The 25,638-nt window shown below is 47.8% G+C and overlaps 3 protein-coding genes across 5 annotated transcripts in view; 2 read left to right on the top strand and 1 right to left on the bottom strand.

The window, feature by feature from the left end:
• The window catches only part of LOC105562614 (eukaryotic translation initiation factor 4 gamma 1), a 34,289-nt gene extending 10,959 nt beyond the window's left edge, over positions 1-23,330 (top strand). The window contains exons 1-23 of one of the 3 annotated variants that reach the window (XM_012013601.1): positions 3,034-3,424; positions 7,399-7,751; positions 7,821-8,081; positions 8,158-8,287; positions 8,360-8,551; positions 8,647-8,840; positions 9,192-10,203; positions 14,827-15,644; positions 15,724-15,828; positions 15,930-16,448; positions 16,546-16,622; positions 16,775-16,934; positions 17,052-17,417; positions 18,131-18,294; positions 18,513-18,562; positions 18,694-18,923; positions 19,438-19,610; positions 19,828-19,907; positions 20,123-20,349; positions 21,036-21,179; positions 21,260-21,335; positions 21,565-21,714; positions 21,874-23,330. In XM_012013601.1, coding sequence (XP_011868991.1) covers positions 3,049-3,424; positions 7,399-7,751; positions 7,821-8,081; positions 8,158-8,287; positions 8,360-8,551; positions 8,647-8,840; positions 9,192-10,203; positions 14,827-15,644; positions 15,724-15,828; positions 15,930-16,448; positions 16,546-16,622; positions 16,775-16,934; positions 17,052-17,417; positions 18,131-18,294; positions 18,513-18,562; positions 18,694-18,923; positions 19,438-19,610; positions 19,828-19,907; positions 20,123-20,349; positions 21,036-21,179; positions 21,260-21,335; positions 21,565-21,714; positions 21,874-22,088 — 6,072 coding nt within the window. In that variant the 5' untranslated portion in view covers positions 3,034-3,048 and the 3' untranslated portion in view covers positions 22,089-23,330. Of the gene's footprint in view, positions 1-3,033; positions 3,425-5,899; positions 6,108-7,398; positions 7,752-7,820; positions 8,082-8,157; positions 8,288-8,359; positions 8,552-8,646; positions 8,841-9,191; positions 10,204-14,826; positions 15,645-15,723; positions 15,829-15,929; positions 16,449-16,545; positions 16,623-16,774; positions 16,935-17,051; positions 17,418-18,130; positions 18,295-18,512; positions 18,563-18,693; positions 18,924-19,437; positions 19,611-19,827; positions 19,908-20,122; positions 20,350-21,035; positions 21,180-21,259; positions 21,336-21,564; positions 21,715-21,873 lie in introns of those variants that run through there. The other 2 variants (XM_012013602.1, XM_012013603.1) reach the window with 2 other exon arrangements.
• LOC105562615 overlaps positions 23,012-25,638 on the bottom strand; it is a 5,677-nt gene continuing 3,050 nt past the window's right edge. The window contains exons 4-6 of the mRNA XM_012013604.1: positions 25,092-25,213; positions 24,552-24,677; positions 23,012-24,233 (exon numbers count right to left, since the gene is read on the bottom strand). Coding sequence (XP_011868994.1) covers positions 24,084-24,233; positions 24,552-24,677; positions 25,092-25,213 — 398 coding nt within the window. The 3' untranslated portion in view covers positions 23,012-24,083. The remainder of the gene's footprint in view (positions 24,234-24,551; positions 24,678-25,091; positions 25,214-25,638) is intronic.
• Positions 25,180-25,638, top strand: part of LOC105562619 (zinc finger CCCH domain-containing protein 10-like) — a 12,007-nt gene continuing 11,548 nt past the window's right edge. The window contains exon 1 of the mRNA XM_012013607.1: positions 25,180-25,255. The gene's annotated coding sequence lies outside the window, so the exon portion shown is untranslated. The remainder of the gene's footprint in view (positions 25,256-25,638) is intronic.

Here is a 25,638-nt window from a genome sequence, read left to right as displayed (position 1 = left end):
GCCTGTATATATATATATAAATAAAAGGGCCGGACTCAAATAGTTTCGGAGATACAGGCTGAGAAAGGATACAAATAATAATATATAGGTTTGTAACATTTCACGTATACACACATGTACTTCCGCCGTTGTACTGTTCCACATGGGTTTGCAACTTTCCACGTGAAGCGAGATCCACTCCACACCTCAGACATGGTTTGGGTAGGGTTATATCTTAACGAAATGGAGCCCCCCCCCCCGAAGGGGGGCGGAACACACTGTCTTCACGCATACATTTTTCCATCTACATTTGGTGGAGGGGAGTGACTTCTATGTAGGTAGAAAAATGTATGCGTGGAGACAGTATGTTCCGCCCCCCCTTCGGGGGGGCTTCACCTCGTTAAAAATAACCCTACCCACCCTATGTCAGAGGTGTGGAGTGGATCTCGCTTCACGTGGAAAGTTGCAAACCCATGTGGAACAGTACACGCACCGGCATAAATGCTGTCCCTATCCTTGTGAGGTGCACGCACACAACTAGAGTCCCTGTAGTTGTGTGCGTGCACCTCACAAGGATAGGGACAGCATTTATGCCGGTGCGTGTACAACGGCGGAAGTACATGCGTGTATACGTGAAATGTTACAAACCTATATATTATTATTTGTATCCTTTCTCAGCCTGTATCTTCGAAACTATTTGAGTCCGGCCCATGACTCGGGAAGACATCCCCAATAACATATTTAAAAATCAAGCAAATCGGAGAGGAGGCCCCTTTTATGCATAATTACCGCCGTTTGTGCTACGCTTTATTAATAGAAGCAGCATATAAACTGTAATAGGATGGGCACAGGTACTAAAGCCTACACACGCCGCTTACACGTGGTACAGAATAGAGTAAAATGTCAGAGCGCAGGGTTTTATCGTAAATTGATGAATTTATAGCGAATTCGGCAGCTCGCACTAGGCCTGTTTGCAGTCAATTCCTATATTTAAGGATTGTCTTGAATATTGTTTTAAATGCTTAGCCAGTAAAATGATTTGTATAGCATTGGTATGGGTAATTTTTTTGTCAAAATAATTGTCGAACGTGTACTCGAAATGACGATAAATATATGAACTTGGTGGCACTGACAATGAGTGCGCTAGTGCAAGCTGCCGCATTCGTTAGTTGACCAATCACGGGCGAGAGTGAGGGGAAATAAATGCCTGTGATTGGTGAATTTCTTAAGGCTTACAGCTTGCTGAAAGCAAAGTTGTAGGGGACCAATACTTGTTGGAAAAAGCGATCGGAGGCGGAGTCGAAGGCGAGGCCTTCGGAAACGTCGTTACGTTCCTGGGCGTCTTTAGCCGCGGAGCGAGTAGATGGCGCAACGTGATTCGTCGTAGGTCGGTGCGGGAAGGGCTGGCTTGCCTCAGTTAAACGTAGCGCGTCCCTTGGTGAGGGGTACGGGCTCTCGCGTCTACTCGAGTCGTATCGTATCGTAGCGAGAGTACAGTTGAACTTGCTCAGTCGAGGAAGTAGCGTCGGTGAGTGCGAACGACGCTCCTTGGCGTATCTTGTCTCGCTCTGTCTCGTGGATTGTTGAACGTATCGCGGTGTCGTGCGCCTCAAGTTCGCGTCCGTGTGCGTCGCGAACGTCGGCCCGCGCGCGCCATTGTACGCGCTCCAAGTGCGGCGGTGGTGCGCGGGTGAGAGACGCGGTCGTCGCCGTCGCCGTCTGCGATAAATCGGAATCGTCCTCGGGAACGGGACAGCCCTCGGTCTACCGCTCAGTTTTACCCTCGTTCGGACGTGGTACACGCATCCCGACGAACGCGAGTTGGCGCGCTCGGAAGTTTTCGGCGTGCGACCGAACGCGCCCGATCGTCGCGCCGTGCGGAGACAACAGTAGCCTCGCCGCCGCTCTCTCTCTCTCTCTCTCTCTCACGGCATAGGCGATTTCCGCTCTCGTTGTTGATTCTCGTTTTCGTGCTCGCCGCGTGCACCCGGCTCCGACGCGGATGTGAGACGCGAGTCCAACGTTTCGACGGCACGCAGCAGTTTTCCCCGCACGTAGCGCGGGTAGCGCGGGAGTGGGCGACGCACGCACATAGGCGCGGGAGGGGGAGAGAGAGAGACGACGCGCCGGTCGAGCCTTAAATATCGATTTTGGACTCGCCGCGATAGTCCGCCACCTATGCCGAGGACGCGAGAGCGACGTGCACGCGCGACGATTCTCCTGCCGTGACAGTCGGCGACGGCCGCGCGCGACGACGGTCGCGCGACATTCTCGCAAGGTCTCGTATCGTTTCGCAGGTGCTACGGGGTGTTAAGGTGACTCGTCGGGAATCCCGACCACGTGTGCGTGTTACCGCCCTATCGCGGCTGCTGCTTCTGCTGGCTACTTGGATCGTCTATGCTTGATGCCGCTCGCGGGGAGAAGCGCGACGAGGGCCATCATCCACCGGGGACGGCGGAGATTTAGGACTGTCAGCCGAGCGGAGGAATAGAAGACGCGCGCGCGCGCGCGCGGTCTTACCATGGCGCGCCATTGCCGACGGTCGACGAGTTGACGGGTGTCGCGCGCTCGAGGTGTACACGGCCGAGCTGTAACGGTCGCGCGCGACACGTGTGGCTGTGTGTGTATGTGTGTGAGTGCGTGCGTGCGTGCGTGCGTGCCTGAGAGAGGAGAGAAGAGATCGGCCCTGCGCCGCCACCTCTAAGCGACAGCCCGGGGAATCGCGCGCCAGCCGAGAGAGCGAGAGAGCATCAGGGGGGAGGCGCGACGACGGATCGCGACGATGCTCGCGAATTGCTTTTATTACCGCATACACCGTTACGTAAACACACCTCGTCGAACCTCGTCGACGGCAACGTCGGGTCGTCTCTAACCACCGATCGAGGGAGCGCAGCGGAGGAGGAGGAGGGGGGGGAGGATCTCCGCCGAGCCGCTGCGGGGCGCGGCGAGGCGAGGCGCGGCGCTGCGAGACGCCAGGCGAGGGTGTGAGGCAGCGCTTGGCGCGAGCAAAGTCGCTCGCGCGAGGGAAAAGTAGCCGCGAGCAGCGACCGGGCTGCTCCATCCGGAAGAATGGTTTCTCGATATGGCGTCTCGAAGGAGGGCGCAGTGGGTGTCACCGTCGGTGCCTTAGGAGCCGTGCACTGTATTCTGCCGGGGCCGCACAGTGGCGGGCCCCATCACCACCATCTCACGGCGTCGCATCCCCAGAATCCACAGCCAGGTCACAACCACCATGTGCATCCCGGCCATCAACCACCGCCGCCGCCGTCGCCCAGTCCCCACCTCAATCAACTGACGCATCCCCAGCTTACCGTCAACATCAGCCACCTCGGCCACCATCACCACCAACACCATCAGCAGCAGCCGCAGCAGCAACAGCAGCAGCCGCCGCCGCAGCAGCAGCAGCAAACGCAAATGCCGCCCCAATACCGAGTCGCCGCGAATAGTAAGTAGCGAGGCGAGAGCGAGATCGAGACCGCGCCGGGATTTATCGCAATAATCGTCCAATTATGTTCCGACGCGGCGCTGGATATGCGCCAAACAGCTGACCGAAAGTCATCGATTTTAAATCTTTCGGAATCGCGAGGGCCATTCTTGCCCTCGACCTTGATGTCAATTTATTCCCCACGTATTGTACGTACCGTGAGAATCGGCTCCGATTACGACAAATGATTGGGTCCTCTTTTCATTGGTTAAACTTGAATTTGCCGACGAGTGTCCAACTGCACACGTGTCATTTCTTTTTGCATGCGCAGATTGACGCGCGACGACACGAAATGCCGTGCGAACGCGGCCGTTGACTTGCTCCATCGTGGACATAAAGGCCCGCGACCGACGATGGTAGCACAGTCGCTGCTCCGCTTGTTATTTCTATTTATTTTCCTGAGGACGCATACTCGCGCGATCAGTCTCCCGCAGGAGCCGTCCTCGACTCCGTCGCGCGATACCACCTGCGTCTTGTCATCGCGATCGTTGAACCTCTCCGATTTTTCTTATCGCGCCGCGACCAACACATTCGAGACGCGTTATTTTCTTCACGGTGCGTACCGGGGGTAGTTAATCTGACCCGCTGACCCGTCAAGAGTCGAATCATTCGTGTCTCTCTCTTCTCTTGGCGAGGATTAACAACTAAAGTAAACGTCGTTGAAACGTGTGCGCAAAGCTTTGATATCGATTTTCATTCCCTTGGCCTCGTGGAAGCGTCTCTAAAGGTCTGTGTCCATGATTCTAGAACTTGGTCCACAGGCTCTTTTTTTTCTCTCGAAAGATGCACTTTCGCATTCAACACAGGACTAGTAGCTAAAAACCCCTCTCTTAGGACCGACAAGTGCACAAAAGGGACTGCCTACAAAGGCATTACTTGAGGAATGGTTCACAGGCCATAAGATCAATTTGCTTTAGAATGCGACGCTTTTTCTACCGTTGTTATCATACGTTTTAGCTACACAGACAGGCTCTCTGTCGGGCAATCGAAATCGCTAGAGAGCTTTTGTATTGAGAAATCAAGTATGCGGCATTAGGAGCAAGCTATTTGGTCTTTTCAGACATACAGGCGCTTTACTTGAAACTCGAAACTGTTGCGTGGAACGGAGGAAAGACAATTCCGGGCGTGTGGGCGCCGACGCGATGGAAATGGAGATTTATTCCAGGATTTTTTTTTTTATATTTTACGAAACAGCGCGGGCGGGCGTTTTTCCTGCTATGCGGATATCGATATATCGGGGTGGCTTGCTATTTAGGTTAGTTCTTAGCGCCCCTGGACGGCGCTTTAGACAATTCACGATATAGGTCAATCGATAAAACGCTTTCCACCTTGTGCCGTCGTGAAGGTGCACGTTCGATCCTTTCCCTTGGCGCGTTACGTCCTGTTCCATCTCAACCTTCTCTCTTTCTCTCTCTCCTCTCGTGGAGGCACGGCCGCTAGAAGATGCCCCGCGATAAGCCGGGAAACGTAATTCAGACCTTTCGACAAGTTATCCTCAAACTCGCGTTATCAGCGGCGCGCGACAATTCCTCCGAGATTACGCCAAGAAAATTTCTCCCTCGAAAAGCGCCGATGTACGCCGATCGCGGTGAGACCTCTCGGAAAAGGCGCGAAGCATTCTGGAGGAATTAACGATCGAGATACACTGGCACGAGTATGATTAATGACGCAGAGACACGGCGAATAATATAGCGCGTCTATCCTTGACAAATCGCGACCTAGAGCGGCGCGAGCTTCCGCCTCGCGACCGTTGATCGTTGGCGAGGTCCGACGACGGGCCGAGTCCCGACTCCCGCGTGGAAGCGCGGAAGAGTGTGCCGCGTTTCCACGGGCGATCCTCTCGTTTCGCCGATAATATCGAGCGCGATGCCGCGCGCGCGCCACGTGGCTCCCCGAGCGGCGAGGTTAACCCTAACCTAACCTAACCCTCCTCGCGGCCTCCAACGGTTCTCTCTCTCTCTCTCTCGACGAGCGTCCCGTATTCGTGCAGTGCCGTAGCGCTTCCGATCGGCGCGTTTAAGGCTCGTTAACGTTGCCCGGAGTCAAAGTCTATTGGGAAATGGTGCGCGGCGCACCGTGCATCGAACGCGGCGTGACGCGGCGCATCATTCAGCGCCGAGGGGGACGTACGATCAGGCGGGGAGTGGGGGGGAGAGTGAGACTTGCATACGTCATTCATCGCCGGAAATGACGAAGGGGGATCAGGCGCGGCGCTCTGTGTTCCCGAACGCGCGCTCCCCAGGCTCCCTCTCCTCTTGCTCGCAATTTTCCGGCATTTTCCGCGCGACGACGCGAGAGAAACGCGTTGCGGCACACTCGAAAGTTGGTCCTCTGGCGTGAAACTCTCGGAGGAGCTGGCCAAAGTACGTGGGGAAGCGCGGGCCCGCTCCTGGACGGCCACGAGCCGCGAATCGATGCCACCGCGGAGCCACAGATGGCAGCGCTGCGCCCCCGGCCCCTGCCCACATGTGCAAAGATGGCTGTCCGCGAGGTCGGGTCGTCGCTGCGTTTGCCCACGTTCGAGTCTCGTTGTCGCGCACGCAGAGTAGTCGCGCTCTCGTAACGAGTACGCGCCGTCGCCCGGAGAATCGGCTCGCGAGGAGAGCAGAGCGGATCTGCGCAGAGCGGACCATCTCTCGCAACGGTGAGCAACGATCCGTGGAACGAGCGATCCCATATCTCTCTCCGACTCGGAACCATCGGTTTTCCCCTGCCTCCGCGCGCGCCTTTCGTTTAACGCGAAAGAAAGAAAATGGGCCGACATCCGGCCGCCTCGACGGACCCCCCCGGCGGGATCGTTTCACCTGACGCCTGGCGATCGACGGGGAACGTGTTGACGTCGACGTTTTCGTGCAACCGCGCGCGTCTCACGTATTCCGTCTTGCGCCAGTAATTACCAAGTGCCTACGACGTGGCGGGACGGAGGGCGTCAGGCGCCGTTATCGAGATTTCAACGCGACGTCTTTCGGACGCTCGTCCGTACCCTACTTATCTATGCTGCGTAAGCTCGTGTCATCGACGCGCAGTTTCTCCTTACCTCCCAACAACTCCAATACTTTTCTCTCGAATCGAGCGACGCGTCTTGCTCCCCTTTCTTTTTCTTTCGCACAAATTTTCATTACATTTTTTCCCCCACTTGTACGACACGTATGTATTTTTATTCATCCCCACGAGATTGGAGGAAAGTCCCCTATTATGAGACAGGTTTGTAATATGAGATAGCGGATTTTTCAACGCGCAGATTCAATCGCAAATCCCTTTTCGCCCACGATTACGTAATCTAAACAGAGCCTTCGCTTCAACAGCAATAAATTGATGTTTATTAATGTGGTAGAAAGCCCGCTATCTCTTATTAGAAGCCTGTTTCATAATAGGAGACTTTCCTCCGACAAGCACCGCTACGTATTGGATATATTTTACGCATTCTTGTTATTGTCGATTTTTAGCAGAATAACCCAGGGCCCGTCGCGTCTAGACGCAACGAGATTAATTGATCTAAACATAGTACGACTTATTTCGGTTTCCGGTGTACGCGTCTCGCACAGATGGTCCAAGTGACAACAAGGAGTAATGCTTAGACGGAAGAAACGAATGCAAATGAGACGAGAAAAGCGACCTGTATTTTCAGTGTCGTTTTCTGCGTCTCATTCTATATTTTATGCATACAAAGAACAAGATTGATTTACAAATTTGTTGCATATTTTATATTTGGAAAGTTGAGGGCGGTGCAACTGTTAGGATACCACAAGATACACATGTCGGAGTAAAAAAGAAAGAATGGACAAGGTATAGAAATTTCCCGCAGAGTTTTTCGCAAGTACAACCCTTAATCGTATCGTGAAACGTGTGCAAACATGGATAGCGAGAGCTCACGTGAATGGTTGAACTCGGGTTGGGATCGGGACACGTTGAGTAAGTTGTGAACTTTGTTTCAGGATCGGAGTTTCATGGAAACTACAGCACCCAACCAGGGGGCCAGGTGGGCGGAAGCGCCGCGAGTAATGTAGGAGTACCCACGGGTAGAGGGCCTCCGCCGCTCGGCGGTATACAAACTATAGGGCAATCCGCAGCAGGTATACCGCCAGGAGGTCCCGCCGGAGGACAAGCATCCTCGCAGGCCCCGACACCGGGAGTGCAGTCGCAGCCGCCTCAAGGTCCAGCGCCTACTACGACACCACCTGTGCACACACCGTCGCCTCAGGAAATGGGGAAACAGGCCCACTTGCAGACGCAGCCGCCGTCTTTACCGCAAGTCTACGTACCGACGCAAAACAGATCGGCGTCTCAAGTACGTACTTTTCCTTCCTCTCCTTCCTGTAGAGCGGGGCAGTGTTTGAAAACGTGTTACGTTATACAGGGCTACTATCAAACGGGTCCAAGGCCACAGCAGTCGCGAGGTATCGGTCACAGAGGTGGCCAAGGTGCCAGTGGAACACAAGTGGTCGGGATGGCCGGGGTAGGTGGAGGCGGAGGGCAACCGCCTGCCATGTATCCTCATCCGCCTAGTTTGCAGAGTATACAGGCGGGTGCAATGTATTTAAGTCAAGGTCAAGTCCATGGTCTTCACACGGGGCATCAGCAGTCGGTGTATCCCATAAACAATCAAATACCGCTTCAGGTAGATTGATATTTCCATATTTAATTATTATCCATATTATTATCTCTCCAACAAACTTGACGTTTGAATTTTCCAGTTCTCTGGTCCACCTCACCAAAGGCACCAGCCTCAAAGTCAACCGTATTATCCACAATTTCAGCCTACTCCAATCATAACGCCGCCAAATGTGTTCGGATACGCTCCCGCGCCCAACCCCCAGCATGGCTGTGAGTTTTCCAACTCGAATAGTTTCACGAGATATTCGTACATGTATCGTGAACCTATGACTTTGTCGGCAGATTATTACACAACGTCAAACACGATCGGTTTGACTAGGGCGAGTACAAATGCGGTCAGTGGTGGAGCGCAACATGTCGCAGGCCCACTGGCCGGTACTCAAGGTGCTCCAGTTATACCGCAAGGTACAATTCAGCAACCTACTCAACAAGCCCAACCTCTGCCTACGCTGGGTATACCTCTGCCGCAAACTGGTACGGTTGCCTTTCACACCTTACCTTTCCGAGCCAAGTTTCTTGCGCGAAACGCCATTTTTTTTTCTAATCCGTCGACATGTTTTACATTACAGATGTATACTCGGGACACAACGGTGGTGCGACAAATACCGTCAGCACCACTAGGTCTCGGAAACCTCGAGGGCAGAATGCCATTTTGGACATAGTAGATCCGCAAACGGGCAAAAATATAAGCGACGAAATTTATAAGGATAACGAAGCTACGCAGAGTGGCGAATCTAGCAATCGCGAGACGCCACAGCCACAGGTGAGCTACGTCGAAATGTATCGACAATTGGCTAAGAGACTTGTACTCTCGTAGCCGATTGTTGATGTATTGTATATCTGTATACCCACACGAGCCATGACGATCCCCTCTCTCTCTAGCGGATTGTGAAAAGATTATTGGATTAGATTAGTTGGAAGCGAGAGGATTGAATGGCTGGAGGGTGACAGATTTGTTAAGTCTTGAATATTTCTTTCGTTCGCCCAAGTGCTTTTCTTTTCATTTCTCTCGCCCTATGATTTGAGTTTGGAGGAAAATTTTAGTTGTCAAGCGTAATGCCTCAACGACTAGCACGTGCCACTGTCTATCACGCAGATTTGGTGATTGTTACAGAATAATGGTGCGGAGGTGATAGCTGATTTCGCGGCTCGCGTCGCCAAGGCCGCGACGGAGGGATCCGACACAGTGTCGACGAGCGCGTCCGATACGGCGCCTAATACGATACAAGCAGCGGCGCAAACGTCGAACATTAAAAGCAATTCCGCTAATGACGCGGAAAGTCAGTGTAGCAGTAGTCCGTCAATGACGAAAAGTATAGCTGGCGCTGGCGCTAGCAAAACGGTACCTACGATAAGTAGTCAATCGTTAGGTACTAGTAGTAACGCGACGCAAATAGACTCGAGCGCGGCGAAAACGGAGTCGAAAGCGTTGCAACTCCCCGTCAAGGAGTTCCAGCCGAGGAGTGAAGTGAAAAGCGTGACGATCGAGGAATCGCCACCCGTCACACCCTCGGTGGTGGTAGCAGCCGTCGCGAATAAAGATACCGTTTCCGTGCAGCTTACCGCGCCGACTGCTAATAGCGAAACAACGGCTGTGACAGCGACGGTGACGGCCGAGACCGAATCCGAGTCCGTCGGGGTTACTGGCGCTGGAGTTGCAGCCGTAGTTGGAGCCGGAGCCGGAGCCGGGGCCGGGGCCGGGGCCGGAGCCGGGGTTGGGCCCGAGGCCACCAAGCACCTCAACGCCTCGTCCAACGTAGTACAGACTGCACCAGTTACTTCCTATTGGAGTAACGTTACCCAGGAAATCCCGAAACCGTCCGTCACTGCCTCGAGCGTCAATCCCGTTCCTAATAGGGAGCCATTCCCTAATCTATCCAAGACTTTGTCGAACTCGCCGCCGAGGAGGAAACCCAACGCCACCGAGCTGCCTTCCAATACCAAAGAGCAAAAGGAGAGGAAAACGCGGGAGAAGAGCCTCGGCTCGCGGGGCGCCACTCCTACGCCCGTTCACAATCAGCCGGCGGATCACCATCACCAGAAGACCAACGGCGACGCGGCCGGCGACAAGACGGAGGCTGAGCTGGTGCATCCGAGAAACGAGATACAGCAGAAACCGTCGGACGGTGAGTAGAGCGTCTCCTCCATTTCGACTTTCAACTTACTCGGTTCAACTGCAATCTCTCCGTACACAGATAGCGATATGCGCGAGCTCTTAAACGATAAGATACCTATTATTTATCGGAAATTTGCAAAGACGCTCATTATTATGCGCGAGCGCGGCCTTGAACGAGTTTACTCGAAACTTGTACCGTCAACGCTCCTCTCTCTTTTCTTCTCACCGATACACGCGCGATACTTGTCCGAGATATATCGATCATAAGTGAGCGTTATCATTGGCTGGCAAGACACGCGATGCAATTCCAAGAGAATGTTCTCGGCGACTACTTTGCGCCGAGATTACGCATGCGTTTTCGGTTCGCTCGAGTCGTAACGAGGCCTCGTCAGTTCCGAAATGGACACGTTGCCTGAAAAATGCCGCGAAACTTTCCCGCGCGCGCGCGCGCATAACCGTCGGCGTCGGTCGATCCCGGCGTCTGACTGAAGAGGGCACCCTCCAAAACCCTAACCTAACGCAACCTAACTTGATCTAACCTAAAAGCCACGAGGAGGATCAGAGCGTGCTGTTGCGAGCCAGGTGGATGTGTGGAGCGCTGTTTCGATATAGCCGCCGCGTGCGTCTCTGCTAACGAGTGAATTCAACGTCGAGACTGGCGCGAGGGTTGCGCATCAATTTACAGGACGCGGGTTTCTTTTTATTATTTTAAACCCATCGCGGCTCCTGGCTCGAGACAAGAGCGCAACGCCGCTTCCGCCGCGTCGTTACCTCGCACGTGTTCCGTTCTTTTATTATTTGAATCTTTCCTTGTGAAATTGTCAATCTTACGTTCGATTTGATTTTCCAACAAGTTTTTTTATAAACGCGACAGTTTCGTTATTCGGAGCATCGTTGGATTTTTAGTGCGTGACTTGAACAGTGTGAATGTTTATTTATACGTAGAGTTGTTTCTATTGCGGACATTGGTAAACTCCTACTCCAGTTTGGTGTAACAAAGCGGTCGCGAGATGAAAAAGGGTAAGATACAGTGTTCGTTATCTCTCTGTCTCTCTCTCTCGTTTTTTTTGGGGGTGGGGGAGGGACTCGTAGGTGCTCGACAACGTGGGAACGTTTGCGCTCTATCTTGAATTTGCGACAGCGGTGTAATTTGACAATTTCTCTCGCGGCGAGAAGGATGCTCGTTGTCGAGTCCCGGCAGAACAATCGATACAGCCGTCCATTTTTCTTCCCTTCGTCCTAGTTTGCTCTTGAAAGACCGTCGTCGGCGTCTCGCGTCTAAACAATTGGAATTCTCTCGATGACCGTTACGGACGACGAAGGTCCCGTAAAGTTCCCTCGTCTATTTTCTGCGCTACGATAGGATCGCGCGCGGTCGGCCAGGTAACTTGGTGAGGACGGGAGAGGCGGGCGAGGCGCGAATCGGAGCGGAGCCGAGTCGAGCCGAGTCGAGTCGAGGCGAGAGTGTCGAGACCAAGGCGGACGGTGACGCGATCGCGCGAACATGGCCGACGGGCCACGATGACGAACGAAGCTCCGCCGCCGCCGCCGCCGCCGCCGCCGCCGTCGTCGTCGTCGGCGGCGGCGGCGGCGGCGGCGGCGGCGGCGGATTAACCGGTGAACCGGCGCTGGAAGGAACGGGAGAAGAAAGGAGGAGGGAGGAAGTCCTCCATCGTCGCCGAGGGGACCGGACGGCCTTCAGTAGCCAGCACGTGCTGCGCTAGCCGGTCGCATTTTACACCGCTCTCTTCTCCCAATTCTGTCCCTTCCTCTCTCTCTCTCTCTTTTTTTTAATACTTTTTACCCCTTTTATTTAATTTTTTTGAGGAAAAAGATCCGTTTTATCCCACCCTCGAAACAGCACTCGAAAGATCTCGACTCGAATTCCAACCTTTAATCCCCTTTTCCTTGGTCCTCCCCGTAACTCGCGCGCATACCTTATGCATCGCTTTACCGCTCAGGCAACGAATACGCTTATTATATCGTTTCTCCGCGCTGTGTTCCTACAGTCTGTACATTGCAACGCAACGACCTTGGCGCGATAATTGTAGATATATTTTTTTATCGAATTGCGACGAGCGCCCTATACACGCATCGTTTTTTATCCGAAAATCCTTTTCCCCCTTTTCCCCTCCGTACAATCCATCTGTCTCGTTCGTCGAGGATAGAGCTCGGGTCTCGAGGAATGAGAAGCTTCGGTCTAGTGAAAAGTTGGTGTCGCGTGTTCCAAGAGGCGAGACAGTCAAGTGCGAAGGGAGCAGAGAGAGAGAGAGCCCTACGTCGAGGGATGTACGTATCACGCGAGAGTTCGGCTTCTCCTCGGCATCTCCTCGCGGCAACGTGATCGAAGATGTCGGTACCTTGGTGACAACGTGGTTTCCGACATCTTGTAGTCAGCGTGGCGCGGCGGGGTGAGACGAGGCGAGGCGAGGCGAGCCGAGCCGAGCCAAAGGCGAGGCTTGTAGCTAGGCGCGGGCCGAGCGAGAGGAGAGGAGACGAAAGGCGGGGCGCGCGTGCACTCGCGGCTTACTTATCTTATTTGTTTCATTAGATTTGTAAATTGCACGCGCGCGCCAGCCGTACGCGGCGGGGTCTCGCTTCGATAACGTCGGGACGCGACGACGTTGAGGGGCACCGGATTCGCGCGGAGGAAGGCGACCGCTCAAATATGGCCACCGAAATCCGCGCGGCACGCACGCACGCACGCACGCTCGCTCCCGATTTTTCTTCCCTCCCGCCTCGTTATCTCGAAAAATTTGATATCGCGCGCGTACCCGGCGATCGTCGCGACGTCATTCGATGCTCCCTTTTTTTTCTTTCTTTAGCACGTGGACGCGTTCTAAATATGCTCGTCGACTCGGTCCTCGCGCGTCGATCCACGGCATCGTGGGTCTGGCCTTGCAAAGACGTCGCGCACGCGGTGGCGCGTGGCCATTTTGTGAAATGACGGAAAGAGAATGCGCGCAGCACCATATTGGTTCTCGCCGTTCCCGATGGATCGACCTTCGCAAAACTATTCTCTCGTTCTCCGATCGTCGGAGCCGTCGAGTGTTTACGAATTGCCGCGACGTCGCGCTCGTCGACCTTGAGCTCGTCTTGTTTAACGAGCGTCGAAATAATCGGTTGGAATGATTTGCAAACGGAAGGAGATCCGTATCGGCGTATCGAAATGATGGCGCGCGATCGTTCGGACTTTAGTCGGCGCGAAATAGTAATGTAAGCGCGCGAAAGGTCAGTGGGTCGTTTCGGTGACAGACTCGCGGGGCGATACGCGAGGAAAATGGCACGTGCGAGTGCGTGTCGGCGCCGTCCTTTTCGGCTAAAGGCCGTTTCACAAGAGACTCTCGGCGGGGCAACCTTGAGCCGTCCCGGCGGCGGATCGGGTGAAAGTCTTCCGCGGCTCGAGAAAAGTCTGCGCGCGTAACCTCGGGGAAAGGGACGCGCGCGAGCGCGCTCTGCACTTTGGAGCACGAGGCGAACTTGCGGCTGGTAGATAAGGAACAGATAATTTTTATTTGCCGCAAAGAAAATTGGGGCTCGTTGCGATTTCAACATGCATCTCCCTCGGAGCGGAGCCGTCTAATTATATCGTCTCTCTGTCCAACTGGGAAAACGCGCTATTCTCTCGTTGCGTCGAGAAGAATCTGTCAACATTTCTCGCGAGAGGGAGAGAGAGAGAGAGACGCGATCCACGACCTGCTTGTGTAAAACGCGACTCCAACCTACTTTCGTGCATCGAGTATCGAATTGGAGATGATGAGCGTGCGCTCGTGCACGGTGAATTTTGCTGCGCGAATTTCGATCGGGTTGAAATTGCCCCGAGTGCGCGTGCTCCGACGCGCGCGAGAACCGACCGAACGGAACTAATTTAAGAAATGCTGTGTCGGTTTGCGCCAGTTCACAGGTTAAAATAGATGCGTGAAAGTCGTCGGGCGCCGCGGCCGGCCAGGCCCGAGGCTTTTCCGAAGTGTCTTTCAGTCGGGGACGATCGTTCGGGCTCGCCCGGACGGCTCTCGTCGCGGAATCGAAATCGAAATCCACAGTCGCGCGAGTTGGACTCCCGGAGCGGACAGGGTCGCCTCGTCGCGCCGATGAGCTTGTCGAGGATGCGATTCTACCCCTCGCCGTTGTTGCGCACCGTTGCGTTTACGTGTCGCATCTACGCCGCGTTTGGCAGGGATTTGGCAGGTTTATAAATAAATACTGAATCAGTGCCGCGCCGCGCGCGCACACGCCCGTCGGAAACTCGAGCCCTCGAAAGATGTGAGTTGCACGTGCGCGCGCGCGCGGACACACGTGAAACATGGGCGACCGAGGAACGGGCGACGGCGGCGATGGCGGCAGCCGTGCCAGAAGCGGCACGAGGTCCAAAAGCCGTAATCGACGGGGATCCCGAGATCACGGTACGCGCGGAACGCTATTACGGAAGTAGTTTTGCCACTTGGCACGCGTTCGTCGAGAATCTTGTCCGTTGAACAAGAGCGAGTGCTCCTTCCTCTCACGCGCGTTTAGGATGCGTTGACATTTGTGACAGAGTAATCGGACGATAATATATATATATATATATATATGTTTCTATTTGAAATGCGTAATTCGTTGATCTCACCAACACGCTTATCTTTCCATTCCCCAGGTAAAGCTATGCAAAAGCAAAAGAGCAAAAAATTGAAACGCGAACTGAATCGCAAGGGCGCGGAGAAGGAAGGCACGGATATGGATGCCTTTGTAAATACCGTATCAGCGGCCAAGACAGCGGAGATGAAGCAAGACAACAAGGAGCACGCCCCTCCCGCCCCGAAAGACAGTAACAAGGAGCCTAGCAGAGAGATGAGCAAGGATATCAAGGAGAAAGATAATTACGAGTCGAAGAAGGAGAAGGAGATTATGCCCGTTCACGCGAAAACCGAGAAACACGCGCTGTCCACGACGGAGGTGTCCAAGCCCGACAGCGCTCCCGCCCAACAAGCGTCTCACGTTGTAGACAAAGCCCCGAGCAGCAAGGAATCTTCGGTCAAGTCCGAGGATAGTGCGTTTAATGCACTTGCCGTGCCATCTCCCAATGACGTCGTCGATCACGCGGCAGTTATCGAGGAGATGCACTTGGAAGCCTTGGTCGCGCAGAAAAATGAAGAGAACTTCAAGGTGTCGGCGTTGCACGCGTCCAACGACGAAAAGCCGACGACGGTGATTACGGAGAAGAAGCCAGAAGAAGCGCTCGACGTCTCCAGCGGTAGCGGCGCCGATGCCCCGGCCGAAGTCGCCGCACCTGTCGTCAACAAGGCTCCGTTACTCAAGTACAAGTACTTGGAGGGCCAGTGGAGTCCGCTCAACATGACCGGTAGGAAGTCCTACGATCGGGACTTTCTATTACGTTTACAATTTGATCCCAACAGCAAACTCAAGCCGACTAATCTACCAAATTTACAAGCGGTTTTGAAAGACAGCTTGCAGGTATGTTGCCAAACCACCTTGCTCCCTCTCACCTCCATCTTTACTCCATTTATTTACATCTGCCTCCAACTTTTCTTAGAATGCGCATAATCCTATGGATTTGAGGGCTTTCAAGGATGTTAATATTACTAGGCATGATTCGTTAATGCCAGGATTTGCAAAGACAAACATGAGTACGCGTCCGGTAAGTAGAATTCAAGTAAAAACTCGATCTCTTTCAAATTCCTCTATTCAAACCACTTGGCTTTGATATCCGATATCGATAAGGCACGTCTTGTTTTACAGCCACCGACGACCCGTAAGAGTGAACGGGGCAAACCAAAACCGAGTAATAAAAATGTCATTCACGTTTCACTGTCGTTGAGAGAAGACGTGAAACTGAGAGAAACAGAAAACGCATGGAAACCGACGAGAATGACGCAGTCTAAAATCTCTGAGGAGGAAGCGAAATCGCAAGACCTTTATAGGCGAGTACGAAGCGTATTGAACAAACTCACTCCGCAAAAGTTCAACACGTTAGTTGATCAGGTCCGAAGCTTGGCGATCGATACGCAAGAACGTCTGCAAGGAGTTATTAATCTGGTCTTTGAAAAAGCCGTCGACGAACCTAGCTTCTCGGTCGAATACGCCTTGTTGTGCAAAGACCTGGCCACGATGGAAGTCGCCGCTACTGAACCTCAGGATAGTATGATTAGCTTTAAGAAGCTTATCATTACGCGTTGCCAAAAAGAATTCGAAAAGAGTCCAGTTGATGATGTCATGAGAAACCGAAAGATCAAAGAAATTGACGAGTGTAATGACCCGGTAAGCACATCTTTTCTTAAGCTCACTGATATTTTTCTTTCCCCGGTATACAATATTTTACTTTCATATCGAATTATTTTTTTCTCCTCCATATTAGGAGAAAAAGAAAGAACTTCAGTTGGCGCTCGAGGAGGAGGAACGTAGGATACGAATTAAGTCTGTAGGAAATATTAGGTGAGTATCTTGTATTCGCATCTCGAGATGGTCATTTACCATTTCTTCAAGGATCGCTTCAATTCGATCGCTTTACCTAGCTCTATGACAATATATTTACTATTTTCCTCCATGTGAAATACAACATTCTCAAACATATCTCATTCATTTAGATTCATCGGTGAATTGTACAAACAGCAGATTTTGACTACGAAAATCATGCACCGATGTATTCGTCATCTATTGGAACAAAATGACGAAGATAATCTCGAATGTCTGTGCAAACTAATGACTACGATTGGAAAGGATTTGGCATTGAAAGGACCTGCTGAGGTAAAACTATATTATTCACTTGCAATTTTCTGCAAAATGTCGTATATTGCAAGTATTTCTTAACAATTTGCCGATAATTATAGCTATTCATTTCTTGTTTCTTCCTTCCTGTTATAGGAGATGCAGGACTACTTCAATAAGATGCACGAGATTGTTTCACGAAAAGGCCAGAGTAAAATTAGTTCTAGAATTCGTTTCATGCTTCAAGATGTTATCGACTTGAGAGAAAATAGATGGATTCCGAGAAGAAACGAGAACAATCCTAAGACAATTGACCAAATTCAAAAGGAAGCGGAATCCGAAAGACTGGACATGCAAGTGAATAGCGCTCCGTTGAGTGCCGCACGAAAAGACGATCGTAATAACGACAGAAAAAGAAATCGTGGACTGGGCGGTCCTACTGACGATGGTTGGAGTACACCAGTAGGAAGGGTGAGACCCGCGATGTATTCAGTGGAAACAGCAAAATTAAAGAATAAACCGGTTAGTTATCTGGGCCTTTCTTATATTCTCAAATTCTGAAACCCCCTACAAAGTGTATTACGCATGCGCATCTTTTTTAACATTATACGTTTACGTGTATTCGTACTTCAATTTATAGAACAATAAGATAAAAAGCGATTGACACGTACGTTCCGAAGCTACAGCAACATAATCTTTTTTTTCCTATTGTAAACTTTATGCAACGCATGCACACAGAAATAAATTTAATTCTTTCCAAATTATGGACACGTAAATACGTTCAGTAAATGGAATATCATGAGCAATACGAGGCTTTTACATGTCACGACGTATTCGTTCGTTAACGATGAACAACTTCAACAAGAATGTAACGCATTTAATAAACAATGTAATTACTCATTTAGTAAATGTCACTTTTTAATTTTAACTGTATTTTTATCCAGTCTTAATATTCGAAATGCGATCTAATTTGAGAGATTGTGAGAAACCATGTCTAAAAAAGCCTTTAGTGTTGAAGCACGTTACAGACAATACAGAATACTTGGCGCATGTATAATTTATTTGTAACTAGTGTTTAACAGATGGGATTTAAATCAGTCTCTTTGAAATTTGTGCGTAAATTAAAAATTAAAAAAATTAATTTCATGGACTAATCTGAACATGAAACAATCAGCATTAGCTATTTTTAAGAGTGAAACTTGTTTCGTAAATCTGACTGTAATTTGTTTCGATAGCCACCGATGGACGACATGCAACTCGGCAATAGGGCGTCTTACTTGTGGCGGGCTACTAACCCGTCAAATACCTCTAAGACGATAAGTTTGAACAAATTTGCGTGCTTAGAGAATATGTCCAACCTAGACCAGGACAAGAGGATGGCGCCCTTACCGCTCTCTGGGTAAGTTGATTTTTTCATTATATTGGTTGGGATTTTTGCCATGGTTATCCCTATCTAATTTCACGTTTTATCATGATGATACACAACTACAGACTAGAGTTTCTGAATCTTCTAAAACTTTCATGATTTCACACATACATTCTGAGACGTTAGAAATTTCATATTATCGTTTCGAAGGATGTCGACAAATGCCTATATATTTTTATCTCTTATTTTAGATCACGATCAACCGGTCCAAGGGAGTGCAGCCGGGATTACAAGTCCTATGGTATGTTTTCTTATTTGTACTGATAATTAACAGTGTAAGTTACAGATGTAACCTACACGGTAATAACGTATTGTTACACTTTTTTTGCAAGAAATAATTTTCACATGAGAAATGTTGATTTGTTTTTACAGACGGTAGGAGCTCCCGTAACGGCACTCATCAGTCGGGCAGTGCATCGAGCAGGGAGAGTCATCCGTTGCTGGATAACTCTCAAAGCCGCAGCGTTTCGATGCTTCCGCCCGTATTGAAGTCTGCCTCCCAGTCTGGGGCTATAAGCCACAAGGCTCCGATGTCGGAGCAAGAATTTACCAAGGCTTATAACTCCATACTGAAACACTACTTGGAGGAGCCGATTGTTGAAGTAAGTTTTCGAAAATTTCACAGTCCATCATTTATTCTCCCCGAGTTACCTTTTTTATTCATAATTATCAAACTGTTGTCTTAATCAGCTCTTTATAAAACCCAAATGGGATTTAGGATGACAGTTGGGATCGAACCCACGATTTGTTGATTACGAGTCAACCGCTCTCGTACACAACCACAGAACATCCTATAAAGTTTAATATTGTATGCATAATAACTACTGTGTGATATTGTACACACACACACATCGCAATACATATTTTCGTTTGCGAGATCTTTTCAATCTACTAACGCACGCTTCTTAAGTCCATCTCTGGTATAATAGGAGATGCTTGGGTCATTGGCGTGCAATAATAGGCAATACCTTCTTTTTAGTTCCGTGTGATGGTATTAATATTACACTATACTATTCACACAAATTAAAAAGAGGACATTTACAAAAAAAAGATTATTTTAGACTGTTCTGGACATTAAATTCATTATTGTTAACGCGTCTTTATTTTTCTTTGCAGAATACGGGATTAGAAATTCAACAGAAATTTGATAATGCAACATTTGCCAAACTTACACGCGAGTGCATTAATCACGTTCTTGAGAAGTCGCCTGTCGAACGAGAACTAGTTTCGAAGCTGTTGTCTCATTTGCTTAAGCAAACTATTCTACCTGTGGAGTGTTTCAAGAATGGGTAAGTTGTTCGTTTATAGAGCACGTTATCGCAAGTAGTAGTTGTAATATATATGAATTTATGATGAAAATCTTGATACAGAGTAAAGGTACTTGAAAAAAATATCTTTGTGTTACGAACGCCAAAAGGATACTGATGTTATTTGCATAAATTTAAATCTTGTAACACCGAGCTGTCTCACCAAAACTGTTGCAAATACAAGGGAATTTTGTTTCAGATTGGGAGAAGTACTGGAAATAGTAGATGATTTGGTTATCGATATACCAAAAATTTGGACTTACTTAGCCGAAATACTGTGTAAGTAACACACGCGTATCTTCTTACTGCGGGTTAGCCGCAAAAGATATTAAGATAGAGATAAAGATTTCTTTTTCGTGATGACGATTACATTTTACACCATAGAAAAATTCCGTGCGGGTGCTATAGCTCAACAGGCCTGAAGAAATAATATAATAATTTATTCGTCCTGCTTATCTGAAATTGTTTCACACTCGTGACAATCTGTGTTGCAGCACATTCGATAGAGGACGGAGCTATCTTATTATCCGAATTGAAGAGTATATGTTTAAGTTTGAGAAGGCAAGGCTTTGTAGGTAAATTCCTTGGAGAACTTATGACAAAAGTATCTCGTAACAAAGGGCCTAAATGGCTTGCCGATAAATGGGACCAAAGTGGACTTCAACTGAGTAACTTAATTGATCCAGAACGAGAGAATGTCGATAAAATCATTCAAGAATACGTAAGTTTTCCTCGATGATCGTATTACATCACCACCACCCTCCCTTCAAAGAACGTTATATCTCGGCTTGTCCATGTTATTACTGCCAATTATTTATAAGAATTGAATAGCTTATAGATAAAATGGACGAAAGACTTGACATTATCTCCGTTATTTTAATCTAGTAAATGACTTTAATGCAAATCTTTGTCGTCAAGATTCGCTATATATGAATTTAATGAGTAACATATGTTTGAAAAAATTATGTGTGAATCTTCCTTTTTTTTTAATTATTATGTAGAAACTGGAAAATTTAGAAATTTACTTGTTCGCATCAAAACAGCATATTTAGTAGAGTTTCTGAAAACAATGTTAATAATACTGCAATAAATTTGATTAAAAGTTGTCAAAGATTAGCAACCATTTATATCTGCATAAATCTTGCTGGCGTGATTCTCTTTTTCTCGATGTAATTTGTTTTGAGTTTTATATTAGAAGTAACCTTTAAATAATACTATAGTTTGATGCATATCCTTTGTTTGCGACTCAAACGACTACCCTTTACTGTTAAACCTCTCCTCTCTCTTTCAAATTATCTCACTACTGTCTCTCTTATGCTAAATCCAGATCTTGTTCTGAAAGTAAAACAGTAACCTTTTCAGTTTTATTATGTGTATATTTATTAGTTCTGTTGTTTTTATGTTTAGAATTTGGAGTTTTTAACTGGTGATTACAATAGTGCCAAAGACTCCGCTGCTACTGAGCAACTCTCATTAGAGAAAATTCAAGAAAATCTTACGAGGCTCATGAAAGAAAATACTTCCTTCGATGAAATTTGCAGTTGGATAACTGTAAGTATAACATATAATTGACACACATGTTCTTTGTTATTTATATCGATAGTTTTCTCACAATCACCTTATTGTTTCAGGCAAATGTTGGTAGTAGAGAGAAGGATCCCACGTTTATAAGACATCTTATGAATGCCATCTTAGAAACTACGTTAGGTATGTATCATAGCATGTTATTTTTTGAAATATTTGAAAATCAACATTTTTCTGATCTTGTAATAAAATAAATATGATGATACATTTTGTATTTAGAGTAAAGATACACATTATAAGTTATCTTTGTGTTGTTAAGCCAAAAGGATTCTGACGTGATTTGTGGAAACAAATTGATTTGGTACTTTTTATATCGATATTCTAAATTTTTTTTCTCTTCTTCTATGCGCAGAACGACATCACGGCACTTGGAAGCTAAACCTAGATACTTTTGCGGGTTTGCAAACATTGATTCAACGGTTTGTCGACGCAAACGAAGTATTGGAATTGCAATGTCTTTATGCAATCCAACGATACGTTAAGAAGATTGAGTTTCCACCTGGTAAGTACACAGTGAAAAATACTTAGGTTTATTACTGTATGTATCATTACTTTTTTTTTTAAGTTATGTATTCGTACATGTATTCGTACTTTTATAAGATTGTATGGGCACGGAGACGTGAAGCAAAGTTGACAAAGAATTTTGCATTCTTAATCGCAGGTACCCTCGGTCCCATTATGAACCGATTGTGGATGGACAATGTGATATCAAGCGACGCGTTCCTGACGTGGCAAAAGAAAACTCCGGAAGGAGCGGATGTCGAAGGCCATAGCGTCTCAATCGTCGCACTTACGTCGTTTTTCACCGACCTACAAGAACCAGACGATAATTCTAGTGTCGAGGAATTGTCAACTAGTGCGAATCAGGGCTGTTGACGATATTGTGATCGATTGCACTATCGTCTATTAAAAAGACTCAAATACGCGTTTCCCCGTTGAAAGGAAAATACAACGCTCCGAAATCAAATTGCAGTTGTGTTTTGTTTTCGTAAAAAAAGAAACAAATAAAAACGCAGGAACGCTCCCAAGTATTGAAGGAAAGAAAATATAATAACAATAAAATGACATTTAAATGTATGTAATATAATCGAAAACTCCAACGACTCTTTATCAACAAGTAAAGGGAAGTGAGAGTGCTGACTAAATAAACACACGACAGCTGTATTTGAAATACAGTATACATAATGAAGATAAAGTTTAACTATTAATTATTACAGAACTATGCAAAATAATTATTATATATAATTCAATAAAATGATTCAAAGTTTAAATAAAGCAAAAAAAAAGTGGCTCGAAAATTATTATCGTGTTTCTTATGTAAATTGTCTCTGCAGCGAGGTAGGTCGATCGCTCAATAGAACCGGAATATGCGTTTTTTTTTCCATGCTTGGAACCTGGAAGACAACGTTACTTCCAAACATTATATTAACGCTAATGTTGCGGATCATAAACCGAAGTGCTTGTTACATGATTTAAACATAACGAATTGCAGACATCGGTATATGCAATCTGAGAATAGGTCAATTTTAAGTGGAATAAAAGAAATTCAGAAAGTAAGGAAAAGGAAAACAGCTACCGAGATGAAACCAAGTCTGATACTGACAGCGATATGGTTCTTCCTATTATTGTAACGGAGTAACGGTATATATATATATATATACATATATATAACAGAATTTACTAATTTATATCTTTGCAAATAAGAACTTATAATGTATTATATTATAAGAAGGTACGACGCTCACGTGAAACATGAGATGTGGGATAGAACGAAATAAGTGAAGGATATACAATATATTGTGGAGTTATATAGGATCTGTAATCTAGAACACGTTGAAGTTAGAAAATGAAAGATTACAAATGGTGTGCATATATATACATACATATATGTATACACACACATACATAATAAGGTACTATTTTTTAACACTAGCTATTTATAATCGCAAGGGATAAAAGAGTGTATGCCTGTGCGTGCGCGTGTGTGTACGTTTGAGATAGAGAAAGAGAGAAAGGACAGAGCGCGGCGCGTGAGAACATTGGTATGTGTCCACGTGGCTAATGCTGTAGCGTATTGTATAAAATTGTTATTAAACTGATTTGAGGTACAGCGTTGAGCTCGCCTTTGTTTCGAACGTGCTCGTATAGGAGAGACTGATTTTTCTGTGTGCATGTGTGCGTGTACAGCTATCAAAGAATATTATGTTTATCCGGCAACTATCGTTAAGTGCCGATACCACACGATTTATCGTACCTGTAAAGGTATCCACACTCGGGAAATTGCCAACTGTTTTCGTGAGAATAGACGTATGGGATATACTTTTGCGAAAGTATATCGAGTCTTTGCTTTGGTCTCCCAAAAGAAATCGCATCATCTGTCAGAAGCTTCGATCGACCATTTTCAAATACGAGACACACACTGATAAATCGATTACAGACTTTATTGAAATTACACGAAGCATACCTATATATTGTATGTAAATATATATATTATTATTTAAGTATATTAACAGAGTCTGCAATGTTTCGTAATTTCTTCTCATTGTCTCGGATACGTACGAATTACGAGTGTTCGTTACTTGTTGCGTTTCCCATTGCGTATCCCTTCCCCGAACCTTGTTATCTTATCGTTTCTCGTTTGTCTTTTCTTTCGCAACGATTCTTCTCCAAGCTTATTGCAGATTCACTTTCTTTAGGCAAATTTTATTTCACAAGTAGTTGCAAACAAAAGGAAGGGAACTATACCAAGGATAGATGGCAAATTGGGAATATTCGTTGCCAAGTCGAAAATTTCGCGAGTCCTTATTATAGTTTTCATAGTAAACAGCACATGAAATGCAATTTGTCGAGATCCATGGGCCTTGCCTGGCTCTATCGTAGACCGGAGGATCGTCTAAAGTGCGCGGACGTGGTGAAAGGACCCTCGTCGGCGAACCCCGCTATCTCCTGGGGTATTATCGCGTACTCTTCCACGCTGGTGCACGGTCTGCACATACATTCCAGCGGCGCCTTGGTGATTACCTGATTAACAGATACAATGGTAAATTGGCAATTGCTATGGGTTTCAACTTTTTGTCAATTTTGAATCCGAGCGCCGGCGCCGTATTACTCCGCGTAGGCACGCCGAGCGCCGATTGGCCGCGGTCGGCCGCGCACGAAACAATATGGCCGCGCGAAACTCGTGGTGTCGAACGGCTTTGCTGCGGATCTCCTAATCGGCGTGCGATCGGTAAGAGAGCGAGTGAATCCGCGTTGATGCGAGCCTGTTTACGATCGCTAGTGCCGCTAGCCTTAATGCTGCCGCATCCGTACGCACATCCGTCTCGTGCCCGGTCTCACCTTCCTGAATTTCGTCTCCCCTGCTTTCGCCCGCGGACAGAACAGGGAGACGCTTGCCTCTCTCTCGCCGCTTTCCTGACAGCACATGCAGCTCCTCTCCATTTGCCACATCTTGGACCCGGACACCTGTGCGTGTTGATAAACCAAACGTTTGTTGTATGCGTTTTCTCATGCGCGCCAGCGTTCTCCCTCTCCCCCCCCCCCTCTCTCTTTCTCTCTTTCTCGTCGCGTTAGACAGCGAGAGAGAAAGAGAGGAAAGATAGTGCACTCTGTCAGACGCAAAGTACTTGAGATTTTCGATATCAGATCTTGCGTGTACGCTAAGATTGAGAAAATGCCCCTTTCTTTAGTTTCGGAACCGTTTGCGCAAGATACTATGTGTCATTAAATAAACGCCAACTATTGAGAAGATTTTCAAGTGGCCCTTCAAGATGTAAAACTCTTGTTCACACGCACACACATTGCTATTACCGGTATTGTAAGAAAATGGACTCTTGCACGCTTTGCGAGATTATTAGTGCTAATCCTAATGTTTCTTACCTGCAGGTAACTGCTGCATCTTCCTCTACACGCGTAACTGGGAATCGGCTTTGGAACACAGCCTGGATACTGAAGGAAGTGTATGACACGCGTCGCCTGACACTCGTCCACCCCGACGATCGCTTCTGTGCCTCCATACAACAACCATATCATCACTGCGCACAGTAAGTAGATAAATACTTAATTCTTATTATTATTACAGCTACTTTACACGCAGTTTGCAAGAAATATTTATTCTGCAGCATATTGCTTTAATTTTGCAAAGGTACTGTTGGATGTTAACTTATTTACCAAGGTAATAGAAGAGCTTGCCTCTCGAGTGATACATTGCCTTCCTTTCCTAATACTTTACTGTGCTTGTAAGTCCTACGTCGTAAGCTTTTATACACCACGGGTGGCCATATTTTCCCCTTTCTTCGGCTATATTTTAGCAGTGTCACCATATATCAGAAAATCACTATATGTACATATGTACAGATCGTATGTCCGTAAGAAAATGCTTCCTGAGGTGTTTGCTACATTTATGTATATGTACGTGTATGTAGTG

Source organism: Vollenhovia emeryi, unplaced genomic scaffold (genome assembly GCF_000949405.1).
Source record: "Vollenhovia emeryi isolate VEMERY1.0 unplaced genomic scaffold, V.emery_V1.0 DF939185.1, whole genome shotgun sequence".
NCBI classification, from domain to species: domain Eukaryota; kingdom Metazoa; phylum Arthropoda; class Insecta; order Hymenoptera; family Formicidae; genus Vollenhovia; species Vollenhovia emeryi.
The sequence above is the reverse complement of the archived record's forward strand: the minus strand, read 5'-3'. Positions and strand labels throughout refer to the sequence as shown.